At 47.2% G+C, this 24940-nt stretch overlaps 1 protein-coding gene across 2 annotated transcripts in view; it reads left to right on the forward strand.

Annotated features, from left to right (window-relative positions):
* Nucleotides 1-24940, forward strand: part of gli2a (GLI family zinc finger 2a) — a 463484-nt gene that overhangs the window by 415853 nt on the left and 22691 nt on the right. For both annotated transcript variants that reach the window (XM_085986883.1, XM_085986884.1), the window contains 2 exons: nucleotides 5923-6072; nucleotides 16527-16691. In XM_085986883.1, the coding sequence (XP_085843009.1) occupies nucleotides 5923-6072; nucleotides 16527-16691 (315 nt within the window). The remainder of the gene's footprint in view (nucleotides 1-5922; nucleotides 6073-16526; nucleotides 16692-24940) is intronic.

A 24940-nucleotide genomic window follows, 5' to 3' on the forward strand; every position in this document is an offset into this window, starting at 1 on the left:
GTCATTGGTTGACAGCTTTGAGAAGCTGTCAAACACTGACATTCTCTGTTGTTTCGTGAGTTCTTGTGCTCGAGACTCACCAAACCTCTTCCCTGAGCAGAAAGCAGATGGTTGTTGCCTCGGAGAATGTAGCAGCCATTCTGTCATCTCTGCCATGGAGATGCCGGCGCCTCCGGATCCCCAACGATTGAAGCCCGCAGGAAGAAACAAAGGTAAGTAAACTTTTTCTAACACTTTCCACTCACCTCACATAATTACCTCTCCACACTTGCATCCATCACTCACCTCCACAGTGCACTTTACGACCCCTCTCACCCCCGCTGACCCACTGCTCGCCTTGCTGACCCTGGCAGGCTTTGCCAAAGTCGGGAAGCCCGCGCCTCTGATGGAAAAATGGGGATAATCCTCTTAACTCTCTGTTAACTACCTGTTAACAGGCAGTTAAGTGGCTGTAATCCCCTTCCCGCCTCCAGGAGACGGGACCCGGCACGGGTCAGCTACCCGCCTCCTGGGAAAATGGCACGGAGGCGGGTTGGGAGCGGGATGGGTACCCGCCTCCAGATTCTGCCATTTTCGCAGCAGTCCCATCTCCAAAGCCGCCTCCCCAGGGCTGGGAAAATCGTCCCCTTTGTCCTGAAATCCTGGAGCGGTGCTTCGAACTCACAACCTTCTGCTTCAGAAGGCAAGAGTGCTACCCGCGAGCCAAGGCTGACTTCTTGCATGAGTTCCCTACTACCTCTGGTAGTCTATCCAGCTATTTGAGTGATTTCAATCCCATGATTGTTCTAGTAGATTTCTCTTTCATTTCACTCTGTAAGTAGTGATTAGTGGGGATGAGCCTTTTGTCTGTAAAATTCCAGTATTTGAAAAGACCAAACATATGGTTCCAATAGCTAGTGTGCATGCCTCATGAGACTGGCCCAGGGAGCAGATGTCGTCTTTATTCCACCACACCCACCCACTGGGGGATATGAAGAAATGCTCACCTCTAGACTGACAGTGAACAGCCACAGACACCACTACACCAATAGGGACTGGACACAGATTGTGTTTCTCTCCTTCCCCCTGCCTCCACCCCCAAGATTGATTAGCCCACCAGTACTGGCAGGGAAAGGAGATTATAGTCTCGTAGAATTTCACAGCGCAGAAAGAGGTCATTTAGCCCACCAGCTATCTGAAGGAGCTATCCATTTAGTCCCAAACCCTCCCGCTACATTATCAGAAAATACAGATGTGACCCCCCCACCCTGAGTACTGGGCATTCATCTAACAATTTTTATTTAAATGAAGAGTCTGCTGTTCCAGATGTCAACCGTTCAACCACCAGGAAAACAGGAATGATTACCCCGGAGCATTCAACGTAGTGTCAGACATTTACAGAGGAACATATCTTCCTTTGTCCCATGTATTTCTCCATTTGAAGTGCTCACCTTAATCCAATATACTGACTTTCCAAATAGGCCATGGAACAGGCTCAATTACATAGAATTACATAGAATTTACATCACAGAAACGGGCCATTTGGCTCAACAGGTCTGTGCTGGGGTTTGTGCTCCACACGAGCCTCCTCCCACCTTACTTCATCTCACCCCATCAACAATTCCTTCTATAACTTTCTCCCTTTATCTAGCTTCCCCTTAAAGGCATCTATGCTATTTGCCTCAACCACGCCATGCGGCAGTGAGTTCCATATTCTCGCTACTCTCTGACTGAAGAAGTTTCTCCTGAATTCCCTGTTGGATTTATTAGTAAGTATCTTGGGCCGTATTTTGCGACCCCTTCGGGTGTGTACGAGGTGTGTACGCGACCGTAGGGGCCGCGCAAGTTCCGGGTTTCAGCATGCGAAGCGCACGCGCTAAAACCCGGAACTTGCGATCTGTCAAGAATCTTCCTGGCAGATCCTCCGCATCCCCGGGAGAAGGGCCTCCGCGGGCAGAGAATTGCGCTATTTGCCCAACTTCCGCCCGCTGAATGCCCGTGAAATTCTTACGCCTGGTATAAAAAAAAATTTCCAAAAATTACATTTTTGTTTAAAATATTTAATTAAATGGCATTTTAATTAATTTTAAATATGTAATTATTTATTTATTTATTTTGTGTGTTCGTGTGTTTTTTAAGTGACCCCCATTCACACTTATGGGATAAATAGGAATGGGGATTCCCCTTCTTTTATTGGTTGGGCCGATTCACGTGATCCCAGGGACGCTTGTGAACCACATGCGCCCCTGGGATACTTGGAACTCTGCCCGCGCGTACCCCGGAGAGGCCCAGGATTGCGAGTCTCCGTACCTCCCAGGCCACCAGGTAAATTCGTAGATTTTTTACAGGTTGGAGGCATCCGCTCGCGGGAAGCATCCGATTGCAAATTTTCAGCCCATATATTTATGGCCCCTAGTATTGGATTCCCTCCAACAAGTGGAAACATCTTTTCTACATCTACACTATCGAACCCCTTCATAATGTTATAGACCTCTATCCGAACACTGCAGGCCCACAACTTGAGCCTGACCTCATCCCCTACAGTCTTCACATTGCATGCGATTCACTGCAGCAGAAAGTTTAAGAGAAATAATTTTCTTTGCTATTAAAAGTGGCCAATTTCTTCGGCTAGGATTTTACTTTCTTGACATTCTACTGGGTATTAAACCCTGTGTGGTCAGCCCTGACTTCTTGCCATCAAGAAATTAGAGACAGCCCCAGGAAATTAAACCTCCAAAGCTGCCTTTCAGCATGATATGAGCAAGCTGTTTGGGCAGTCTCGTCTTTATAACTTGTTTAATTTACTGCTTATTTTCCAGAATAATCGCATTAGCATTAACTTACTGCCCGTGCTGTCTATTATTACTTAAAACGCCCAACATTTTGGCAAAACCTTCAGTAGAGAACCTGAAATTGGATTTTTGCAGGTCTTAACTCTTTCGTCCATGCAAAATCAGTTGACCCAACAGTAAAACTGCTCTGTGTAAATATGGTAGCCCCCTTGCTGGAACATTGTGTCATGCACCATGACCTCTGATGTAATAGGGGCTCTGCTTATGGTTTCTTCTCTAGTAGGGAACCCATGTCATAGTGGTTTTACTTCGGTAACATGGCACCCTTCCCTCCGCCAGCAACGTCAAAGCCTGGCCAGTCGGTCGGCCGACCGGCCCCACAAGTTTGTGAATTCCCAGAGCCGCAGTGGGGCAGTGCGTTCCTGTACGTTCCTCCCCCGGACCAAGCATATTCCAAGCTGGGAAAGCAGTGCTCGTCTGTCCCCTCCATTTACACTCTGCCAGAGCTCGAACCCAAAAACAGACTATCTGGTCATTGCCGTTTGTGGGAGCTTGCTGTGCGCAAATTGGCTTCCGCATTTCCCTACGTTACAACGGCGACTGCACTCCCAACAAAGCACTTCATTGGCTGTGAAGTGCTTTGGCATGTCCTGAGGGGGTGAAAGGTGCTAGATCAATGCAAGTTCTTTTCTTCATATCCAGTGTGAAAGGGGCATCAAATGCGCACAACATGCCCCGCACTAGCTGGGCTGGATGTTTTCTCCATAACCCTACCCTCGTTCACGTATGATGATTAATCCCAGTCGAGGCTTCAATTGACACTAATTAAAGGCAAATTAATCTAAATTGCATTTGTTTGGAGTAAGTCAATTGTTTACATATTATTTAGTCAGAAAGTGGAGACAGATGTAAAGGGCAAAGTAATAGCAGGATACTTGAGGGAAAAGAGGAGGTTTGTGTGGGTGGGAGTGGGTAGATTTGTCTGCTCACAATGCAAGAACAGTGGAAAAATTATGATCTCTAATTAATGACCACCATTCCCAGGGCCCGTATTCATCATAAGCCCCTTCTTTTTTCCCTGCCAAAGGCTTAAGCTGTTGACAGCAGGTGCATTTTATTGTGGAGTTCAGCTAATAGATGACATGCCTTCATTCAGCCTACTTGTTTTCTAAAGACCAGCGTCTGCTTGAATACCAGGGATGTAGTGAAGCAAAGTAAAAGCAGCATGTGTTTCCCATTACCAACTTGTGTGTCAGTCTGCTGAGATGTGAGGCATTCGCCTGCAGAGACTTTCAAGCCATTGCCAGGACCACACTCCTTCAGTGCAGGAAGTCTACAGATGCGAGCTTTCCTCCCCTCCCCTCTCCTCCCTCTGACATGTACTCATCAAAATTAATTAAGCTAATTCAAATATGCTGTAGATCTGTACAGGCCTTTTTTGCATACCAGGGAATTTGTTGCTTCACTTTCTGCCCAGCACCTGCCATAACTAAGCTGAAGAAAAAAAGCAAAACGATTCGGGGTTTGGTTTCACTCTTCTGTACGGTGGCCCTATCTGAACACAGGTTTGCACACACTGGCCTAGAAATTCGGTGGAGCCCCAAATGGGGCGCCAAGCTCGCCTGGGCGCCGGAATTACCGCTGCGAACGGAGCAGTTGCGCCCGCTGGAAATTCAGTTGGAGCGCCCCATGAGGGACGCGGGGCGCTGCTCGAGGCGCCTCGCGTCCCTCTTGGGGCACTGAAACTGAATATCGCAGCGCCACACGCTGTGGCACGGCGCACTGCGGTACTGCAGGCCCTCCTCCCCTTAAGGGGGAGGGGCCTGCACCAGCGCGATGACCGATCGCGAGTGCCGGCAAAAGAGCCCGGCACCGAGGAGAAGTGCCGGGCTCTCGGGATACAGCCGGCACTGCCTGGGGGGGGCGGGGGGGGGGGTATCAGGAGGCTGGGGATGGAGGTGCTGGCAGGCGGCCACCGAAAAAATGGCCGCCCCGCACCTCCACCTTAATTTGCGCCACTACCGCCACAGGTAGGCCCCGTGAACCGGGCACGATTTGCGATCGGCGTTACAGAGGCGGGCGCGACCAAATATCGTGATCGGGGCAGTAGCGGGGTGCTGCGCACACCAATGACGTCATCGGTGGTGGCGCAGCGCAACAGGCTAACGCCGCCATTAGCGCCCCGCTAAATATCGCGGGAGGCACGGCCAGTGGCGCTAAAGCCACTGAGTGCCCTCTTTAGGCGCTAACTGGTGGCGCAGCCCACCGAATTTCTAGGCCACTGACTATTGGAGGGAGCTGGTCATGGCCATGTCACCTAGTGGGGGAGAGATATTGCAGCACATGTATGGAAACCCATTTCATTTTTCTCTCTCTACAGTAAATTTATTTTTCCATAAGCATTTGAGCCGTTTAGATCCTTATCTCAGATATTACTGTTTCTCAGTATTAAGTATTGCCTGAGATTTTTTTCTCTTCCATTTAAATCCTTCCTCTCTTTTCGAAAGAAATAATTGTGAAACAGTTTTGATCTTGATTTCCCAGGCTCAGTGATCGTAAGCCCCGGCATTCACTAGTTTCTTAACTTGAAGGGTCATTTTGTGCCGTTTTTGTCTTTCTCCCCATATTTCTCCTCCTCTGCAAGGGACTAACTCTTGTTGGGGCTTAGTTCCAGAGGCGATGGTTGCTTTTTGAGACCTTGCTTTGCCCAAGTCACCCCTCATTTTTCATGCATGAACGTAGGTCGTGAGTGTTCTCAAGCTATTTAACCATGGAGGGAGTCACAGCCAAGCCTGATCCTGATCCTGATCCTGATCCGATTCCCAGCCCAAAGTCCAGACGTGCAGATTTGCCAACAAGGGTTTCTAGAGAGGAAGCCTTGGCTGAATGTTGAGGCAAAATTTAGCACCCTCTATTGGCTGAAAGAAAGATTTTCAACTATCTCATTGACTTTACTATAATGGACCAATTCATCTGAATATTTTATTGACGAAAAATCATATTGTTCAACAATGCAAGATGAAGAGAGTTTAAAAATAAAATTGGCTTTACCACCATTTTTGTTTTGTGCAGAGATCTGGTTATTAAACCTGGAGCTTTTGTTCTTACTGAATTGCCTTCATAGCTGTCTTCTATCTGTTTCCTTCCACAGCACATTAACAATGAACACATCCATGGTGAGAAGAAGGAGTTTGTTTGCCGGTGGCGGGACTGCTCTCGGGAACAGAAGCCGTTCAAGGCGCAGTACATGCTGGTGGTGCACATGCGGCGACACACAGGGGAGAAACCACACAAGTGCACTGTAAGTTATCAGCTGGAGGGGCGGGGCGGAAACCTTGAGCAGTCAGGGGTAGAGTGGGGACAGGGGGGGTCTATCAATAATTGGGGGGGTCTATCAATAATTGGGGGGCATCTTGAGCATCAGGAGTAGAGTGGGGACGGGGGGTCTATCAATAATTGGGGGGTCTATCAATAATTGGGGGACATCTTGAGCATCAGGAGTAGAATGGGGATGGGGGGGTCTATCAATAATTGGGATCATCTTGAGCAGTCAGGAATAGAGTGGGGACAGGGGGGTCTATCAATAATTGGGGGGCATCTTGAGCATCAGGAGTAGAGTGGGGACAGGGGGTCTATCAATAATTGGGGGGGTCTATCAATAATTGGGATCATCTTGAGCAGTCAGGAATAGAGTGGGGACAGGGGGGGTCTATCAATAATTGGGGGGGTCTATCAATAATTGGGGGGTCTATCAATAATTGGGAGGCATCTTGAGCAGTCAGGAGTAGAGTGGGGATAGGGGGGTCTATCAATAATTGGGGGGTCTATCAATAATTGGGGGGCATCTTGAGCAGTCAGGAGTAGAGTGGGGACAGGGGGGTCTATCAATAATTGGGGGGTCTATCAATAATTGGGGGACATCTTGAGCATCAGGAGTAGAGTGGGGACGGGGGGTCTATCAATAATTGGGGGGGTCTATCAATAATTGGGATCATCTTGAGCAGTCAGGAATAGAGTGGGGACAGGGGGGTCTATCAATAATTGGGGGGTCTATCAATAATTGGGGGGTCTATCAATAATTGGGAGGCATCTTGAGCAGTCAGGAGTAGAGTGGGAATAGGGGGGTCTATCAATAATTGGGGGGCATCTTGAGCAGTCAGGAGTAGAGTGGGGACAGGGGGGTCTATCAATAATTGGGGGGTCTATCAATAATTGGGGAGTCTATCAATAATTGGGGGGTCTATCAATAATTGGGGGGCATCTTGAGCATCAGGAGTAGAGTGGGGACAGGGGGTCTATCAATAATTGGGGGGGTCTATCAATAATTGGGGGGGTCTATCAATAATTGGGGGGCATCTTGAGCAGTCAGGAATAGAGTGGGGACGGGGGGTCTATCAATAATTGGGGGGTCTATAAATAATTGGGGGGCATCTTGAGCAGTCAGGAGTAGAGTGGGGACAGGGGGGGGTCTCTCAATAACTGGACGGGGAGAATCTTAAGCTGTCAAAAGTATAGTAGGAACGTGAGGAATTTTGATGCATATTTGTAATTTAGTGGAACATCAGTGCTAACAGCCAGCCCTCATGCCCCTTAACTTACACTGGCGCCATCTTGATCTCGCCAATGACGTAGGAAAGGTCAGCTTGATTACCCTCACGAGACGGCTTTGGATCTGAATTTAGGGGGACAGACTACAAACTCAGTCAAACAATGAGCTCTTTACCTCAACAAAATGGCAGTTAGAGAGAATGGTGACTCTAGACCCAGACTTCCTGCGTTCCTGTCAGCAGTGGTACGAACAGGCAGATCCTAGTCACAAGGAAACTTCCCTTTTTTAAAGTTTTTTTTTCAATGGGTTGATTGACCTAAACCTTAGCGACAACGGGAATGACCTGTTTTTAATGGTGAAGCGCCAATCTGGTATTTAGAAATGGGTTCTTACTTCAGGTACACTCGTAAGGATGATGTGCCCATAAGCAGTTGTGTGAATTCAAAATTCCACCCGTTTATTAAAAAAAAAAATTTTAAGTGAAGAATGTGAAAAATAGAAACTTGAAAATAAAATAACTTATTAAAAATGGGTGTGTCTGTAGGCCTCAGCCTTGTCCTCTGGGTAACTTGATAGCACTTTTCAAGATCCTCCATCAATACTTCAAGGCAATTTGGAGCAATAATAAACAGAAGAATTCACTGCAGAAGACAATCCTTTAACCGCTTGTTTGAACTCTCTAAGCACCCTTGCTGCAGTTTTTTTTTAACAGAAAGCATATATTTAATTCAGGATGAACTTATTCCAACTGGTCAATACACCACAAAACCTGCACTGAGAGACTATCTGTAAGAAATCATTACTTATAAAAATCAGAATGGTTAAACCTTGAATCCTAGAAATGTCTGTAGTTATTAGCGGAGGAACCCTTAATGCATTTGCGGAATGTTCCTTTGTCCCCTGTTTTAGCGGAAGCGGAACTCGTTTCAAACGTGCTAATTTCTTGGTTAATAGAGCAGAGGAATGCCAACCGCTAATGGTGCCAGTAGGAAAGTCTAGGCCTGCTTTTTCTGTATAATCTGTCCCCGTTCTCTGGTAATTGTTCTCTAGTAATCATTGTTTTGGGGCATGGGGGCAGGATAGACATGCCACTTCTACATGGTCAGGCCCTAGATGCAGGAAGGATGTTCCCAATGGCGGGGGAGTCCAGAACCAGGGGTCACAGTCTAAAGATAAGGGGTAAGCCATTTAGGACAGAGATGAGGAGGAATTTCTTCACCCAGAGAGTGGTGAACCTGTGGAATTCTCTACCACAGAGGGCGGTTGAGGCCAATTCATTAAATATATTCAAGAAGGAGTTAGATATATTTCTTAAGGCTAAAGGGATCAAGGGATATGGGGAGAAGGCAGGGACCGGGTATTGAGTTTGGATGATCAGCCATGATCTCATTGAATGGCGGAGCAGGCTCGAGGGGCCGAATGGCCTACTCCTGCTCCTATCTTCTATGTTTCTATGGAAGCGGCACTTAAACAAGCCTTGAGCCGCTCTCCCCTATTTACTCTTCTCCTGTCACAACTCCTCATGGAAGAGGTCAGAGAGCCCATTGGGTGAAAGGGAAGGAGTCTGGCTTTTAGTTTAAGTGAGGACCTGACAACAGCTCACGACCTCCGTGAAAATGTGGGCCTACTATTCCATTGGGTCTCCGAAGGTCAAGTCCCTCGCACAGCAGTGTGCCATCAGCCGTGAGAGTAAGTTGCACCCGCAGTCAGTGACACTCCTTCAGGACAAAACTGCTTTCTTAATGCCTTTGGTGGCTTGTCGCAGTTAACACCATCAGAATGAACAGTGCATGGACTGCCCTTCGCTACCACAGAGCATTTTAGACAGAAGTAGTGTGTGATTAAAAAAACCAAAAAAATACAAACGGTTGGAAACACGCCACAGGTCACCTGTGGTGGGGTGGGGTGGGGTGAGAGGACAGTTCAGCATTTTAGGTGTAGATCTTTTGTTGAAATCTGATGAGTGGTCCCTGCTGCAAATAGTAAAACAGCTTTTCTCTTCTCAGCTGCTATGTCTTTCCAGCATTTCCTGTTTTTAATATAAGGGGGCGTGCACTGAAGATCATCATTACTAGAAAACTGAAGGAGCGAGTTGGAAGAAATTTTACCAAATGTAACACGGAATGCTTTTACTGTTAGTGGCTATTGAGGCAAATTATTTTATAAGGGAATTGGATAAGTAAAAATTAAGAACATATAAATGGATACAGGGGAAGGGGATGGAAATGGCATTCGTCTAGATAGCTTCACTAGAAGAGTTAGTACCAGGACAGGCAGGTGAGTTAACTGACCTTTTCTTTGCTGTGATTTCTATGATTCTCTTGTGCTGTACGTATATGGGCTCTGAAAAGCAACAGCCGTTCCAGTGTAGGTTCAGTCAGAGTATGCCGGAAGAGTCCGAAACAAAGCTGGAAGCGTCCCGAGCGCTTTGGGATATCCTGAGGTTGTAAAAGTTGCTAGATCAGTGCAAGTTCTTTCTTTCTTTCTTTCTCCTTCATCCTTCCACCCGCCACAAACGTCAGCTCGTCCAAAACTCTACTGCCCGTATCCTAACTCGCACCAAGCCCCGTTCACCCATCACCCCTGTGCTCGCTGACCTACATTGGCTCCTGCTCCGGCCTCACCTCGAATTTAAAATTCTCATCCTAGTGTTCAGATCTCCCCATGGCCTCACCCCTCGCTATCTCCAGCCCTACAACCCTCCGAGATCGCTGCGTTCCTCCAATTCTGGCCTCTTGCGCATCCCCGATTTCCATCGCCCCCACCATTGGCGGCCGTGCCTTCAGCTGCCTGGGCCCTGAGCTCTGGAATTCCCTCCCTAAACCTCTCCGCCTCTCTACCTCTCTCGCTTCATTTAGGACACTCCTTAAAACCTGCCTCTTTGACCAAGCTTTTGGTCACCTGTCTCTTTACGTGTCAAAATTTTGTCTGGTAACACTCCTGCAAAGCACTTTGGGATGTTTTACTACATGAAAGGCGCTGTATAAATGCAAGTTGTTGTTGTTGTTTCAGGTGCGAGTCTAGACAACGAGCATCAGTAGAATATTGGCGCGTGAAGGGTAACACATTTTAGGCTAATCTGTTCCCTCCCAACGTCTACACATGGGCACTTTCTAGTTGGGGTCACTGGACAGCAGTAAGGGTGAAACCCCTTGTTAAGGTCAGTTGTAGATGCCCCACTACTGCCATAACAGAGAGCAGCTAATTCAACACATGGGAGAATGCCCTTTACCTTGGAAATGGAAGGCGTTGATGGTGGTAATTTCCCTGCACGACAGTGTATGTTAGCCTCTCACAAATTACTCTTGAATATACAGTGTCTGTTGAATATATGTCCTTAGGTCACAAAAACTGTTTTTCTGCTCTGACGTCTGCACTTATTTTAACAAAATAGAATGATGAATAAAAATGACAAGAGGCTGTAGCTCAGGGGATGTAAAGCTATTGAACTTTAATTATTATTTCATGAAATTTTTATTCTGAAAGTAGAACAGTAGGTGTTTGTTTTCTAACAGCAGAAATGCTCACTACTTTGCAGACTGTTTAAAAGATTGATAGGATGTGTAAAGGTATATTTAAAACAAACTCTTTAAGGATGTTCAAGCGCCAATCCAGTGGCTAAGCATAATGAGCTTAATGTTTACCCGAGGAGGGATTTATAACTTTACATTCATGTCCCTTTAGTGCAGTTTTCCTGCACTTTTAGCTGTAAATATTAGTATTTCAGTAGTTTTGAGAAAAGCATACTCTGTTGTGTTACCAGTACATTAGATTTCTATACTGCTGAATACTTGAAAATGGTATATTGTCAAAGTTGGAGGTTAATAGTGGCCCACTATTTATTGGGACTGAGCGTCTGGACATAATGCTTTCAGAGGGGTTTAAATCGTGCTGTGTGACAATAGTAACTATTTTGGCAAAGATGTTAACCCATTGTGTTTTAAATGGGTTTGTTTTAATGGGTCGATTCAATCATTTCACCCCAGAAGGTCTAAAATTCAGATCATCTGACCTGCATTAAGGATGGTTCCTGAACGAGAAAATAACCTTCCCTCGCCCACCCGGGACTTGAGACCATCAGGAGGTAGAGATCGATCTCCTCCGCCCCACTACTAAACTGCTCAAGGTTAGATGGATATGCCATTGCCTGCCCCAATGGGCCACCGGGGAAAAGGGAGGCAAAATGGCCACCATAAAATGGAGACATAGCAGCAGTGAAACAAGTGATTGTGCACCACAGAAACACTTTGAAATTTAAAATGATAATAAATTGGGCCTATCTTTGTTGTACTGACTCCAGCCATTGAAAGCAGCCATAATTTAACCAGGATATGAATGAGGTGCACTTTTCTCCTTATACTTACTTGAATGTGGAGCTGGGAGGAGCATTCCTGCTCTTCCTGGCTCCACAGCTATCCCGAAGACTGTTGTCTGCCTCCGCTCAGGCCGCCCCCCCCACTGATCGCCCCCCCACCGATCACTTCCCCCCCACCGATCACTTCCCCCCCGATCGCCTCCACCCCCGATCACCTCCTCCCCCCCACTGATCGCCTCCCCCCCCCGATCGCCTCCCCCCCACCGATCACTTCCCCCCCGATCGCCTCCACCCCCGATCACCTCCTCCCCCCCACTGATCGCCTCCCCCCCCCCGATCGCCTCCCCTCCACCGATCGCCTCCCCCCCACCGATCGCCTCCCCCCCGATCGCCTCCACACCCGATCACTTCCCCCCCGATCACCTCCACCCCCCCACCGATCACTTCCCCCCCACCGATCGCCTCCCCCCCCGATCGCCTCCACCCCCCCACCGATCGCCTCCCCCCCCCGATCGCCTCCACCCCCCCACCGATCGCCTCCCCCCCCGATCGCCTCCACCCCCCCCCGATCACTTCCCCCCCACCGATCGCCTCCCCCCCCGATCGCCTCCACCCCCCCACCGATCACTTCCCCCCCACCGATCGCCTCCCCCCCCCGATCGCCTCCCCCCCCCGATCGCCTCCCCCCCACCGATCACTTCCCCCCCACCGATCGCCTCCCCCCCGATCGCCTCCACCCCCGATCGCCTCCCCCCCACCGATCACTTCCCCCCCACCGATCGCCTGCCCCCCGATCGCCTCCACCCCCCCACCGATCACTTCCCCCCCACCGATCGCCTCCCCCCCCCGATCGCCTCCCCCCCCGATCGCCTCCCCCCCACCGATCGCCTCCCCCCCGATCGCCTCCACCCCCGATCGCCTCCTCCCCCCCCGATCGCCTCCACCCCCCCACCGATCACTTCCCCCCCACCGATCGCCTCCCCCCCGATCGCCTCCACCCCCGATCGCCTCCTCCCCCCCCGATCGCCTCCACCCCCCCACCGATCACTTCCCCCCCACCGATCGCCTCCCCCCCGATCGCCTCCACCCCCCCACCGATCACTTCCCCCCCACCGATCGCCTCCCCCCCCGATCGCCTCCCCCCCACCGATCACTTCCCCCCCACCGATCGCCTCCCCCCCCGATCGCCTCCCCCCCACCGATCACTTCCCCCCCACCGATCGCCTCCACCCCCGATCGCCTCCCCCCCGATTGCCTCCCCTCCCTCCTAATCACACCCCCTCCCTCCTATTCACCCCCTCTCCCTCCTAATCACAACCCCTCCCTCCTATTCACCCCCCTCTCCCTCCTAATCACACCCCCTCCCTCCTAATCACCCCCCTCTCTCCTAATCACCCCCTCCCTCCTAATCACCCCCTCCTAATCACACCCCCCCTCCTAATCACCCCCTCCCTCCTAATCACACCCCTCCCTCCTAATCACCCCCTCCCTCCTAATCACCCCCCTCCCTCCTAATCACCCCCCTCCCTCCTAATCACACCCCCTCCCTCCTAATCACACCCCCTCCCTCCTAATCACACCCCCTCCCTCCTAATCACACCCCCCTCCCTCCTAATCACACCCCCTCCCTCCTAATCACACCCCCTCCCTCCTAATCACACCCCCTCCCTCCTAATCACACTCCTCTCCCTCCTAATCACACCCCCCTCCTAATCACACCCTCTCCCTCCTAATCACACCCCCTCCCTCCTAATCACACTCCTCTCCCTCCTAATCACACCCCCCTCCCTCCTAATCACACCACCCTCCCTCCTAATCACACCCCCTCCCTCCTAATCACACCCCCTCCCTCCTAATCACACTCCTCTCCCTCCTAATCACCCCCCCCTCCTAATCACACCCCCTCCCTCCTAATCACACCCCCTCCCTCCTAATCACACTCCTCTCCCTCCTAATCACACCCCCCTCCTAATCACACCCCCTCCCTCCAAATCACACCCCCCTCCCTCCTAATCACCCCCCCTCCCTCCTAATCACACCCCCTCCCTCCTAATCACACACCCCTTCCTTATCCTCCCCGGATCGCCACCCACCCATCCTGCCCCAACTTTATCCTCGTGAAACTGGCGAGCTGCCCCTTGATGCCCGATTGGTGCCCGCAGCTCGCCAGAAACATGCTGACGAGGTCCGGGGCCCAATTTTGAGTGCGGGCTCCCAGCGTACCAACTATTTCGAGCCTGAAAACGGGCCAAAACAAATCCCCACCCCTGTGTCTTTTCAGACTTTGAGTGTGTGAAATTCTCATGCAGATTACAGAATGGTGCCAGATTCAGTTCAGTGCTTCTGTGGCATGGCACAGATTGCTAAATGAAAACTAATTGAAGCTTTTAAAAAATAATTTTACTAATTAACTCATTCCTGCCACAATACACATGCACACTGGACTTGTAGCCCGTTAATATTCTAAAATACAACAGTCTTAAAGAAATGTCCTATTTAATGTGCTGAAGTCCTGTAAGATTTGTTTGGAAGGATTGTATGGGAAGTGTTCCAAGAACCCGTTGGAATTCTGTAGGAAGTTGGCAAGGATGTAACGTAGGTTGTTTCCCTCTGGATAAAAACTTTGCAGAGACCTGACGGAACAGTCCTTCGAATGTGCATTATTTATGAGGGTTAGGGGATATCGCAGGCTCATTTGTAATTGTCAATTGAAAGTCAAATGCTCCCTGATTGAAATAATTCCAGTTTTGGAAAGTTGGAGACCAGCTGTTCCCTCTCCCATTCTAATCCTGACTCTGTTTCCGCGAAACCTTCTCAATGTATCAGCGAGAGCACATCAGCATCAAGCGCCAAAACTCACAAGCACTGAAACAGCAAAGCTCTTAAGAACGACAAAGTCACACTTTGTCGTGTGACCCGTGTGCAGAATCTAAAACTTTAGATATCGTAGAAGTGCCGACGCTCATATTTTCATTAAGGATATGTTGACTTTGCACTGTTGATTTAATATGAAGATACGAAAAGGAACAGGAAAGGACCAGCAGGCCCATCAAGCCTGCCCCATTCCACATAGCGCAACCTGTACACACCGTTAAGCCTACCCAGTCATGCATAGTTCGGAAGAAGAGAGAGGAGCAGAGAATTATTCTCCTTCTTAATTATACAGAATTAAAACAGGGTAAAATTACTAAGTCATGAGTGTTAGCAACATTGTCTTTTTAAGATCTGCCTTTTATCCTTTCCCTGTCTAGTGTTGGCCCGACTGAACCTGTGAATAGCCAAATATCTGGTCATTATCACATGGCTGTTTGCGGGAGCTTGCTGTGCACAAATTAGCTGCCACGTTTCCCACATTACAAAAGTGACTACACTCCAAAATTACTTCATTGACTGTAAAGCGCTTTGAGACGTCCGGTGGTCGTGAAAGGCGCTGTATAACTGCAAGTCTTTTTTTTTTAAAGCCCACTCACATGAATAGTATCGAACTTTGATTTATTCATCTGTCAATATTTTCTGATCCCTGTTTATCTTACTGTCACAAATTTACCTCACAGGATATCTGCTTTTCTCAACATTATTTTCTTTAATATGATCAGAAAGTGCTCAAAATATATAGCAGGTCATTAACAGCTGAAAGTCAGGCTAAGGAACTCCCTTCTCATTTTAAAGAAAGATGTCCTGTCCTATCTCTGTCAGATGCTGACTAACCCGCTCTATATTACCAGCCCACTGTTTATTTCAGAATTCCAAGATTTACACTTTTTCTTTTTTATGTTTATTATTTTCTTCATTTAGCAGTTTAGTGCCAAGTGCCTATTTAACGGTCCAACATCGTAACAGCGTGCATCTTGAACCGTGCGATTAGTTATGATAGAATGAGGGCCGCATTCTCTAAGCCACATTGGATCTTTAGTTCTGTTCAATGTTGAATTTAAATAATTATCTCAATCCCCTGTCCCTTAGCACCCACGAGAGCTTGGAGAAAATCACTTCTTTTGGCAGCATCTATTTCAAGTTAACTTTAGCAAATGGGAGATTCCTCTCTTAGTTCTCCAAATGAGGGAGCAGATTCTTTTTTTTTTGACATTTGGTCCATTAACTCCAGAACTTTCCGAGCATGCCTAGGAACAGGCCCTTCCATTCATGAAATGCTCCCTCCCCGCAGTTCATGCTCACTGTCAGCTAACTGCTGTCTGATGATGGATTTGGTCACAGCCTACTTCCCCACAAATAATTGGTGTCAGATGCTAATGCCTGCAGCCTAGCATAAGTCATTTAGTTAGCCTCTGGCCTAGCAAACCAACTGCATCGAGAACAAGTACACCTTTTTCTACGGGAGCTCCACAGTTAACGTTACAAAAGGATATTCCATTCGCGATCTTTGATGATTAAGATTTGCACTGGGTACTTACTTATAATTTGCACTTAATCATTTGTTAATTAAAAAGGTGATGTGACACATTAACTAGTGAATCCTGGCAATCAACAATAGATTAAAAAAATAGTCAATACCGAGGGGGTAGAGGTGGCAAAGGTGGGGCCATGGAGTAGAACGATACGGCTTTGTATCCCCGCACATTGCTGAGGTCTTGTTCCATGGGGGAGGGGAGGGGAGGGAACATCACAGAGAGAGAGCTGTTGTTGGGCTTCTACCTTGTGTTGGCAAGCAGCTGGCCGGAGAACAAAACTGGCAGAAGTATCCTGGTCTCTGTGGCTCAATAGCACATCGGGCGATGCAGTTATCTGTTGAGCTATCGGGGGGCCAACGACACGAAATGATCTGCTCAGTGTAACAGAACTTTGTCAGCCATTTACTCAACAAAAGTAGCCTTCAGTGTGACGTCCAGCCCAAGACTTGTCTTTTAAACATGATTCTTGCCTCTCTCTCCAGTTTGAGGGTTGCAGCAAAGCTTACTCACGACTCGAGAACTTGAAGACTCACCTGAGGTCGCACACTGGGGAGAAACCATATGTTTGTGAACACGAAGGCTGCAACAAGGCATTCTCCAATGCGTCAGATCGAGCCAAGCACCAGAATAGGACCCATTCCAATGAGGTACGGCAAACTGATTGAATCTTAACTTCACCCAAATGTCATGGAAATTTCGCAGGCTCCGACAAGTAAAAGAAATTGTCTCTTTTTTTTCTTAGCCTTTGGTAAGACAGGATCTTATACATGTAAATCAAATCCTGTAACATGAAGTAGCTGGTGAATAATAATACAGCAATCAAGGTTTTTTAGGATTTGTAAGTTTTCACATTTCTTTCCCTTCCTGTAGTTTTCCCCCAATTTCTTTTCTTTACCCCTCCAGTAATACAATAGACAGATGGACACAAGCTAATCACACACATAAACACAGAAATTCTTGGATAAACATGGCAGGTCAGTCATCCTTTGTAAAGAGAAAAGTCAGGTTAAGGACTGAAGAAGCCTATGTACCCAAAACATTAACCTGTCTTTTAAATCGGAAATGAGGAGGAATTTCTTCTCTCAGAGGGTCGTGACTCTTTGGAATTCTCTTCCCCAGAGAGCTGCGGAGGCTGGGTCATTGAATATATTTAAGGTGGAGATAGACAAATTTTTGAATGATAAGGGAGTCGAGGGTTATGGGGAGCGGGCAGGGAAGTGGAGTTGAGGCCAAGATCAGATCAGCCATGATCTTATTGAATGGCGGAGCAGACTCGAAGGGCCGAATGGCCTACTCCTGCTCCTATTTCTTATGTACTTATGCTCTGATGTTCTCCTTACTGGTGCTGACTGACTTGCTGTGTATTTCCAGCAACTTCTATTTTTATTGCAGGTTTTTTGTTTATTCATAATGTTAATAATCGTTCTTTTTCAGCTGCCTTTCTTTTAATGAATGCTGCTGATGGTTGGACATAAACTATGGATTGAGAAAAGGACATTCACCCGATTGAGTACATTTTTGTAAATGTGGTGAAAAGTTTTCTTTATTAACGATCTGATGATTATTTAATTTTGCACGTTATTTAAGTCGGGTGACCTAAAGAAAAATGTTCATTGGACTCAAACCTTTGAACGACCTCCCCAGAATTCAGCACAAGTTCGGTGTGCTGCCCATTATGCCACAGTGCCAACTACAGGAAACTCTCAGGTATCCGGCACCGACGGGACCGGCGTGCTGCCGGTTGATTAAAAATTCCGGATGATGGAGAGGGTTATCTACCAAGGCTATTTTTAACAAACAATGGCCCTGAAATTAGGTTCGGGGGCTTGCCGCGCGTGCAAGCCCCCGATGTGCACTTACCCGGCGCGCTGACATTTTAATCCTGGCCCGCATTGCATTTCCTCTGACTGGCCCGCTTGAGGTCCTGCCGCGCTGTGCGTGCGTGACCCAGCGGTGTACTTAGTGCGATGAGCCGGCTGAGATCACGTGAGCACAGGGCAACCAATGGGAGGTTGCAAAAGTTCATTCATGAGTTTGAGAGTAAGAGCTGTCAAACTCATGAAAACTCCTGGCCCCAAAACACTACTTAAACTTGAAAGAAAATTTTAAAAAACATTGCACTACTTAAATGAACCATAAATAACTGTAAAAAACTATTTTAAACAATAATTTTAAAATTTGAAAAAAATTATTATATAAAAAATCGGGGCTAAAACTAAACTTACCTTACTGTAAATTCTTTAAAAATAATAAACCTGTGGAAATTTTTTTTATAAATTGTATTAATAGACCACTTACCTGTAAAACTAAGTACTTACGTGTGGTTTTTCAATGCGTAAAAACCGGAGGCCTTTACACATGCGCAACTCTCTAAAAATAAAGGAAATCCAAGTCGCACGCGCAGACTCCTGCGCGCACGCGTTCAGCCTCTTAACCCCTTGGGTCAGAGGAGAGGAAATGCCGGTTTTCCCCGCATGCGCTGTGCATGCTGAAAACCGGCAATTCCTCCGGGCCCACGCATGAGTACCCCGTCCGTACTCACGCGTTGGGAGAGGAATTACTGGGCCAAAGAGTCAGACTCCTGTTATTGAGGTGTTCGGACTTCCGGCAGCGCCAAGAAGCCGAGTAGTGGCAGTTTGGAGAACTACCCACACTGACTAACTCGGCCACCGCGGGAGACTCGGACTTGGACTCGGCAACATTTCCGGTTATTGAGGTGTTTTTGGAGTATGAATTTTGCCAGTTAATAGAGAATTCCGGATATTGAGGTGCCGTTTAAATGAGAGTTTCCTGTATTAGCAACAGAATTTGCTGCATCTACTTGGAGCTTTGGCTGAATCAGCAGTGGAAAAGTTTAACATCTAACTGAAAACCCGCATGACTGATGTTCACCTGATGGCGGGTTTGTATCAAGGTAAATTGTGTCAAATGGAAATCACTTCAGTGTTTGCCCTATAAAGCTAATCCTTAACACATGTATTGTCACTTTAACCAGCTTCTTGGTGATGAGTTAAGTGTTCAGGGATGACAGTGAGAGCTAAGGTCTTGTACCAAATCCACAGACACTGGCCCTAGAGGAATAAAAACAGAATGTTAGTCCAGTAAATAAGGGATCCTGATATTCTTTTTGGTTTCCCATATTGGGTAATTTTTCTGCTTTCGTGTGTATAATACCATTACTCAACCAGACTAGACCATTTGTCTCAACGTTCCTGGACTCTTGATGTTTCCGCTGCTCTGTTTGCGTTTTGCTCTGAACTCTGAGATTTCCTTATTTGAAGTGTGTGGTATATGAAGGACAGTCTCTGGCTGTCAGAATACGATTCACCCAGTACCCGGAAAGCATAATTGAGTGCATCGAAAAGCCAGATTGCAGTAGCTCAAATCTCAGCTGTGTGAAGCCAGAGAATGTTTTTTGTCGAGGTTTGTTGTGAGCGATCCAGAGCAGACTTCAGGGGCCCCGAGATGGGTTTAGCTTCCTGCAGCCCAGACCGTACTACACTGGCTCCAAGTGGAGACCTACCATTTCTGGCCTCCTTGATGCTACTGATGCAGACCAGCTCCTCCCTGCATTGTGTAGCAGCTCCATTCTTTTAAACTGCGAACTGACCCCAAGCAGCCTGATCCAAAAAAACATGTTGACAGTTGGGTCCTTCTGTTCAAGTTACATATTTGAACAAAATGTACTCCTCCTAGATTTTCCCTTTCAACGAACGCGTTAAGCTCCAAACAACTTATATTTAGCAGATAGAACACCCCCTCCAGTATCCAGTTTCTGGCAACATTGCTCAATCATTGCGCGTGCACCACAAGCACAAGTTTCAAACCCAGCTTGCTCTTCCCCCCAAATATTATCTGCATTTGGAAATATCAGGAGTCACTTTTTTGTCGCCAAATGAAGATGTTGCTGTTGTGTGAGATAAATGGAGGACTGGAAATGACAATCTGGGAGGATTTGATTAATACTTGATTTTGGTAATGTTTAATAGAAGACTAATTGTCAAACATAAATGAGCTTTCTGCCCCACACAGAATGACATCCAAAATTCTAAGGCGCATGATGGCAATTTTCCTGTGTTCCGCCCAACAGCTGTTAGCTGCATGATGTCAACACCTGGTGACAAAAGACTGCCAGAAATCCTCTGAAAGAAATTAATTGTCATCATTTACCGTAAAATCTAGTGCATAACGCACACTTTCACACAAGCTTTGGTCACCTGCAGAATTGAGGACTATGACTTAGAGCCACAAGACGTTTACAGCACAGAAGGAGGCCATTATGCTTATGCCGGATTTTTGCCAGAGCAATCCAAAACTTGCACACCAGTACCACTAATCTTGTCAGTGTAAAAGTTATGTTCTGAGTTTTGCACCAATGTGACAAATACACAGAAAATGCTGGAAACACTCAGCAGGTCAGGCAGCACCGAGGAGAGAGAAACAGAGTTAACGTTTCGGGTCTGTGGCCCTTCGTCAGACCAGGGATCGGATTGCCGGCAAAAGAGCCCGGCACTCAAGAGAAGTGCCAGGCTCACGGAACGCAGCCGGCACCCCGCAGGGGGGGGGGGGGGCGGGGAGGTGGGGGCTAAAGAGGAGGCTGGAGACAGCAACGGCGGCAGGTGCTGGCAGGCGGCCAGCAACAAAAATGGCCACCCAGCACCTCCCCTTTAATTTGCGCCGCCCCGGCCGCAGGTAGACCCCCCTGACCCTGTCGGACATAGCGTCCGGCGGTAAGTCAGGGGGCGCTACTGAAGATCGTGAGCGGGGCGCTGCGCACGGCAATTACGTTATCGCTGGAGGCGCAGCGCCGCGGGGCGCTAACGGTTACCGCCGCCGCTAACCTCCTGCTGAATTTCACGGGAGACGTTAGTGGCGCAGCGCCCTGGCGCTAGTTTTTTTCCGAATTTTTTCCCCCAAAGTCTCTTACTTTAAATTATCGGATAATTAATTTCTTTTGGTTGCAAAAAGAGACTTTGAATTATCAGTGGACTATATAGACGGTCCAAATGAAGGCCTGGAGAGGTTTTTTGGGGGGATTAAGCAGTATTTTCAAAATTGGATAATTGCTCTCACCCTCCATTCCACCCCCCCCTGCAAAATTTTCTATCAATGTCACAGACAGAGGAGGAGGAGCAAGTAATGCACAGTGCACCATTCTATTCAGCCCAGCAACCAGTGCACACAGACAGCAACATCCAGCTGAAGGTACTAATTTGGGAATTTGCTAAGCATTGCTACTTAAAACCCCAATCAACAAAATTAATTGGCCCATTCCAGGGTGAGGTTTAGTACAGAAGTAAAATGGTAGTTCAGGATAAAAACATCATTTGATTGAGATTAGGATTTTGTTTTGATTTTCAAAAGTCTGGTTAAAATGAGGTAATAATGGGGCGGGTAACAATTTTTTTTTCTGGGTAAGATCTACAATGACATTATTGTGCATTGATTGAAACCCACTGAATTGTAGCTTTTCAGCATTTGTTAAACTGAGCTGGTGTCTGAAGTTTATTACGAATGTGAAGTTTGTATAAAGAAGACCCAAGATATTTGATAACTTTAAAACAACACTAAACCGCTCTCCAGACAAATAACAGTTTGTGTAATCCATAGTGTTAATGTTGCCTTAAATAGGAGACATTTGCTTCAAGCTGGATATCCCAGTATGTGAGCGAGACCTCTCTGCATTTAACAGTACACTCCTGCAATGCAATTACATCGAACTGTTTTTATTCAATGTTTTGAAACTGCTGTAACTGTACCCATCATTTACGCAGTGCACAATAGTACAGTTAAAACATCTTTTTTCCTCTATCTGCTCCAGCCTTCCCAAAAGTATTGTAATGTGATTGTTAGTGCTGGATAGGGCTGGCCTTTATAGCGAGAGGATTCGAGTACAGGAGCAAGGATGTGTTGCTGCAGTTGTACAGGGCCTTGGTGAGACCACACCTTGAGTATTGTGTGCAGTTTTGGTCGCCTTATCTGAGGAAGGACATTCTTGCCATGGAGGGAGTGCAGCGAAGATTCACCAGACTGATACCTGGGATGGCAGGAATGACGTATGAGAAGAGATTGGGTCGATTAGGCTTATATTCGCTAGAGTTTAGAAGAATGAGAGGGGATCTCATTGAAACGTATAAAATTCTAACAGGACTAGACAGACTAGATGCAGGAAGGCTGTTCCCGATGGTGGGGGAGTCCAGAACCAGGGGTCACAGTCTAAGGATAAGGGATAAGCCATTTAGGACAGAGATGAGGAGGAATTTCTTCACCCAGAGAGTGGTGAACCTGTGGAATTCTCTACCACAGAAGACAGTTGAGGCCAATTCATTAAATATATTCAAGAAGGAGTTGGATATATTTCTTAAGGCTAAGGGGATCAAGGGATATGGGGAGAAAGCAGGGACAGGGTACTGAATTTGGATGATCAGCCATGATCGCATTGAATGGCGGAGCAGGCTCGAGGTGCCGAATGGCCTACTCCTGCTCCTATCTTCTATGTTTCTATGTTTCTATACCCAAAGTACCTTGCCCAACTGAGCCGAAACAGTGAGTTCAGGGTAGGGTACATCGGCCCATAATTTGTGGTCAGCGGCGAAGCAAAGGCGTTCTGCTGTGACGTCAACGAGCTGTCTAAGCAGCCAGTCACATTGCAGAAATCCCACAGACAGGGAACCAGGAAATAGAAAGCGCTAATAATCAATCACTTTTTTAAAAATATAGTTATTTTTTTATTAATTTTAAAATCTAACAACTTTTAACTTAATGGAGAAATTTGACACTCCACCAATATAAAATTAGTTTTTCAGAGCCAGAACGGTTGTTTATCAGTAGTTGTTACTCAGGTCGCCGTTAAAAACCCAGTTGCACCTCATTTGAAACTTTTTATGGGGTTTCTAACAGCGATATTTGTTTGGCAAAGAGGAAGATTTCACTGATTGCCGGATCTGGGAGTGGGTCCACAGCACAGCCTGTGGCGGAGCAGTGAATGACAGACCGCAACTTCAGGATTTCCGTGTTAGGCAGCGCACGCGCTAAATCCTGAAGTCGCGGTCAGTTTCAAAGGCGAAATGACAGCGAACGCTGCCAGTTCGCCGTCATCAGGACCGCAAGTTCCAGGCCATCTTGTAGTGCACATACCATGCACCTTTCAGCAAGCATAACTCTTTAGCAATTAGGAGCAGGAACCCTGGATGATTTTTTTCTCCTCCTCCCTTGTTCAGGGGCACTGAGGCCAATTGTAGCACTCCTACCGTCATTCCAGCCAAGATCAGCCCAACCACGGATCAAACCTAGGACCCTTCTCAGTAATTACCTCGAATAGTTAACAATGTACAATCTTTTTTTCTTCTGACTCCCTCAAGGTAAAGAGTGTTTCAGAAGAATGAGCTCTCATTATAGCTTAAAAGACATTTTTGCCAGTGTGATGGTCTGCTGCTATTTGCTAAATTAATCTGCACTAGAATGAAGGAAGATTGCATCAACATGAATATGAAAGATTACTAATTTTGCTGGAATTTATTGTGTAACTATTCTATTTTTGTAAGTTGAAACATATAAATAGTCTCAGATGGGAACTGGTTGGAACTTATAGTGGCTGTCCACTAGAAAGACTTCTGGAGTTTAGCGTTTATTATATTCTACCCGTTTCTCCTTCCTAGGTGTCCCCAGACCGCATGCCAAACCTAGCCTGAGAAAGAATGCAGATAGCCAAAAATTCCAGACTGCTTGTAGGTGCCCAAGAGGCGATTCTCGCTCAGATTTTTCCTCCTTGTGGGAAAATGTCCAGGCTCTACTTGATGTTTCCCTTCTAAGGGTGACAGAAAGTGCAAGGCAGGTGGGCATGTGCCCTACCAAATAGCGGGACTCTTGTGGGGTTTAAAGAGATACGTGCGCTACTGCCCAGGGACAGCAGGAAAATGGGTGCATCAAAATCAAAGTGCTCTTCTCTTTGGAACTAAAGTTACTTTGTATTGGCCCATCCAGTGTTATGTCCTGTGCCCATCCAGTGTTACGTCCTGTGCCCATCCAGTGTTACGTCCTGTGCCCATCCAGTGTTACGTCCTGTGCCCATCCAGTGTTACGTCCTGTGCCCATCCAGTGTTACGTCCTGTGCCCATCCAGTGTTACGTCCTGTGCCCATCCAGTGTTACGTCCTGTGCCCATCCAGTGTTACGTCCTGTGCCCATCCAGTGTTATGTCCTGTGCCCATCCAGTGTTACGTCCTGTGCCCATCCAGTGTTATGTCCTGTGCCCATCCAGTGTTATGTCCTGTGCCCATCAAGTGTTATTTTGCTTCTGGCCACCCTGCAGTGATAACCCAGCTTAGATTGGACGGTAGAGGGATAATCTATTCTCATATTAAAATGCTAAAGCATTGAGCTTGTGGCCACAGAATAGAAACCAGTAATGGAGTGCAGAGTCCAACAACATTTTTGAAAACCTTGTTGCAATTTTCTTTTTGCAAATGATTTCTGATTATCTACAGTACTTTGCAGTCAGAACCAGAACAGCTTTGAGTCATTTTTGTCACTATCAAATTGGTTGCATATTGATATATGACATTGCATGTGTACTTGCAAATAAAAAAAAAAGTCTGCCAGACAGTTGCTGGATAGTGCCCTTTGAAGATCTTTGCAATATCAAGCCGCAACAGCCCAGGATTGTTTTTTTGGAGCCTGGGGGAGCACGCCTGCTCTTCCCGGCCTTACAAAAATAAATTAAAACATACCATCTGGGCTCCTCTTCAGTTGGACTGCCAACTGTAACTGTGCAGAATGTGCACAGTGCGCACTCTGCCCAATAGTGTCCTAAAATGGCAATCGGGGTCCTATGTACCTTTTAGGACCCCAATTTGCATATTAAATAGGACCTACTGCCTGATTCAGGTGGGTGCTCC

Source organism: Somniosus microcephalus, chromosome 4, assembly GCF_052327205.1.
Source record: "Somniosus microcephalus isolate GS21.2 chromosome 4, FLI_Smic_1.0, whole genome shotgun sequence".
Lineage (NCBI taxonomy): Eukaryota > Metazoa > Chordata > Chondrichthyes > Squaliformes > Somniosidae > Somniosus > Somniosus microcephalus.